Here is a 1583-nt window from a genome sequence, read left to right on the forward strand (position 1 = left end):
TCTTACAAGTGGATTACAACAACCGATGCCACTTCCGAAACGGCTAGCTGGCTAGTTCGTTCCAGGCGCTCCGGCGACGGAGCGACCGACGACGACCACCCTGCTGGACGCGCCCCTGCCGCCGCAGAGGAAGCCCACGATCGCGTCGGACTGCCGGACGGCCTTGTTGAAGAGCGCGCCGAGCAGCATGCCGGCGACGGGCGCAGTGACGTAGATCCAGATGGAGGTGTAGCGGCCGAAGACGATCGCCGGGCCCAGGCTCCTCGCCGGGTTCATCGAGCCTCCCGACACGGGCCCGATGACCAGCCCCAGCGTCCCGACCGCCGCCCCGATGGCGATCCCTACCACCGCCTTGCTCTGCATGCACGCATCAATGGAAGCGATCAGAAACGTGTCGATTCGTTTCCCGCCTAAAGTTTCGTCTTCCGCTCGCATGTGATAAAAAAAATTGCGTGTACTTACGGCGTTGCTTGTGGCGACGGTGGAGATGACGATCATGAGCACAGCGGAGGCGAGCAGCTCGAGGAGGAACGGGAGCCGGGCGCCGGCCCCGGGGGGCCTGGGCACGGTGCCATAGAAGTTGTCGTCGTGCGGCCTCATGATGGCGTTCACTGATAGGCACGCCAGCATGGAGGCGCCGATCTGCGTGGCGACGTAGAGCGGCAGCTTGCGCCAGGGGAAGTAGCGGAAGGCGGCGAAGGTGAAGGTGACGGCGGGGTTGAGGTGCGCGGGGCCCATCCAGCCGAGCACGAAGGCGACGGTGAGGGCGACGACGAGGCAGACCGTGGGGAAGGTCAGGCTGTGGTGCATCTCCTGCATCAGCGCCGCCACGCACGACCAGAACACCACCAGGAACGTCGCCACGCCCTCTAGCACCAGCTTCATAATTAACAAGATCATCAGTTCATTCATTAATCAACTGATGACACTCTCAGATTATGCTCAGAAATGCTGCAAATTAATTGGCGGTCTCGATGCTCAGCTCGTCTCTGTGGCTCTGTGCATGGCGTAGACGCAGAGCATGTGTAGTACCTCCCGGATGAGGTGGCCGACGGCGAGGCCCTTGGTGGCATGGCCGGCAGGCGGGGGAAGCTCCTGGCCGCGGCGAGCCTGCTCTAGGTCCTGCCCGTTCGCCGCACCGTCGCTGCCCACCGTGTTCGTCTTGTCAAGATCCATTGTGTGTTCCAGCGGACCAAGAGCGAGCTAAGTAGTACTGTTCATTCTCTCGAGTGTTCCTTTGCGATGGCTCCTCACGCCATTGATCCGCCAATATAGTCGTCCCGTGTCGACCACCCACCGTGTGTGGCGGGCAATTGGTTGCGTTGGAACAGAGCAGCCCACGCACGCTCTTGGCATGCGGAGGAGGAGAGGCACTGATGCTACGGGAGTGTACGTACGTGCCGGATCGATCAACTGAATTAACCGACCCGCTGCCGCACTCGCTTTGTGTGGATCCTTCTTCCACTTGTGACTTGTTCTCAGAATATACTCCTAATCGTCTCACAAGAGAAAAAAAAGTTAAATATACCACGAGTGCTTTAACTTGTTCGGACCGCTCAGTTTGGTATCCAAAACTTGCAAAA

The 1583-nt window shown here is 59.8% G+C and overlaps 1 protein-coding gene across 1 annotated transcript; it reads right to left on the bottom strand.

The window, feature by feature from the left end:
- Positions 1–1176, bottom strand: LOC125547489 (aquaporin NIP4-1-like). The gene is made up of 3 exons (XM_048711346.1): positions 1033–1176; positions 463–879; positions 1–357 (listed from the first exon to the last, which is right to left on the bottom strand). Exons 1-3 carry the CDS (start codon positions 1174–1176, stop codon positions 52–54), a joined length of 867 nt encoding a protein of 288 aa, XP_048567303.1. The 3' UTR covers positions 1–51.
- Positions 1177–1583: the final 407 nt, after the last annotated feature.

The sequence above is a fragment of the Triticum urartu genome, chromosome 3 (genome assembly GCF_003073215.2).
Source record: "Triticum urartu cultivar G1812 chromosome 3, Tu2.1, whole genome shotgun sequence".
In the NCBI taxonomy this organism is placed as follows: domain Eukaryota; kingdom Viridiplantae; phylum Streptophyta; class Magnoliopsida; order Poales; family Poaceae; genus Triticum; species Triticum urartu.

Excerpts from the sequence above, each read along its gene's own strand:
- LOC125547489 (XM_048711346.1), bottom strand. The coding sequence starts at position 1,176 with ATGGATCTTGACAAGACGAACACGGTGGGCAGCGACGGTGCGGCGAAC. Across the intron at positions 880-1,032 it reads TCGGCCACCTCATCCGGGAG|CTGGTGCTAGAGGGCGTGGC; the intron begins GTACTACACATG and ends TTAATTATGAAG. Across the intron at positions 358-462 it reads CCGTCGCCACAAGCAACGCC|AGCAAGGCGGTGGTAGGGAT; the intron begins GTAAGTACACGC and ends GCGTGCATGCAG.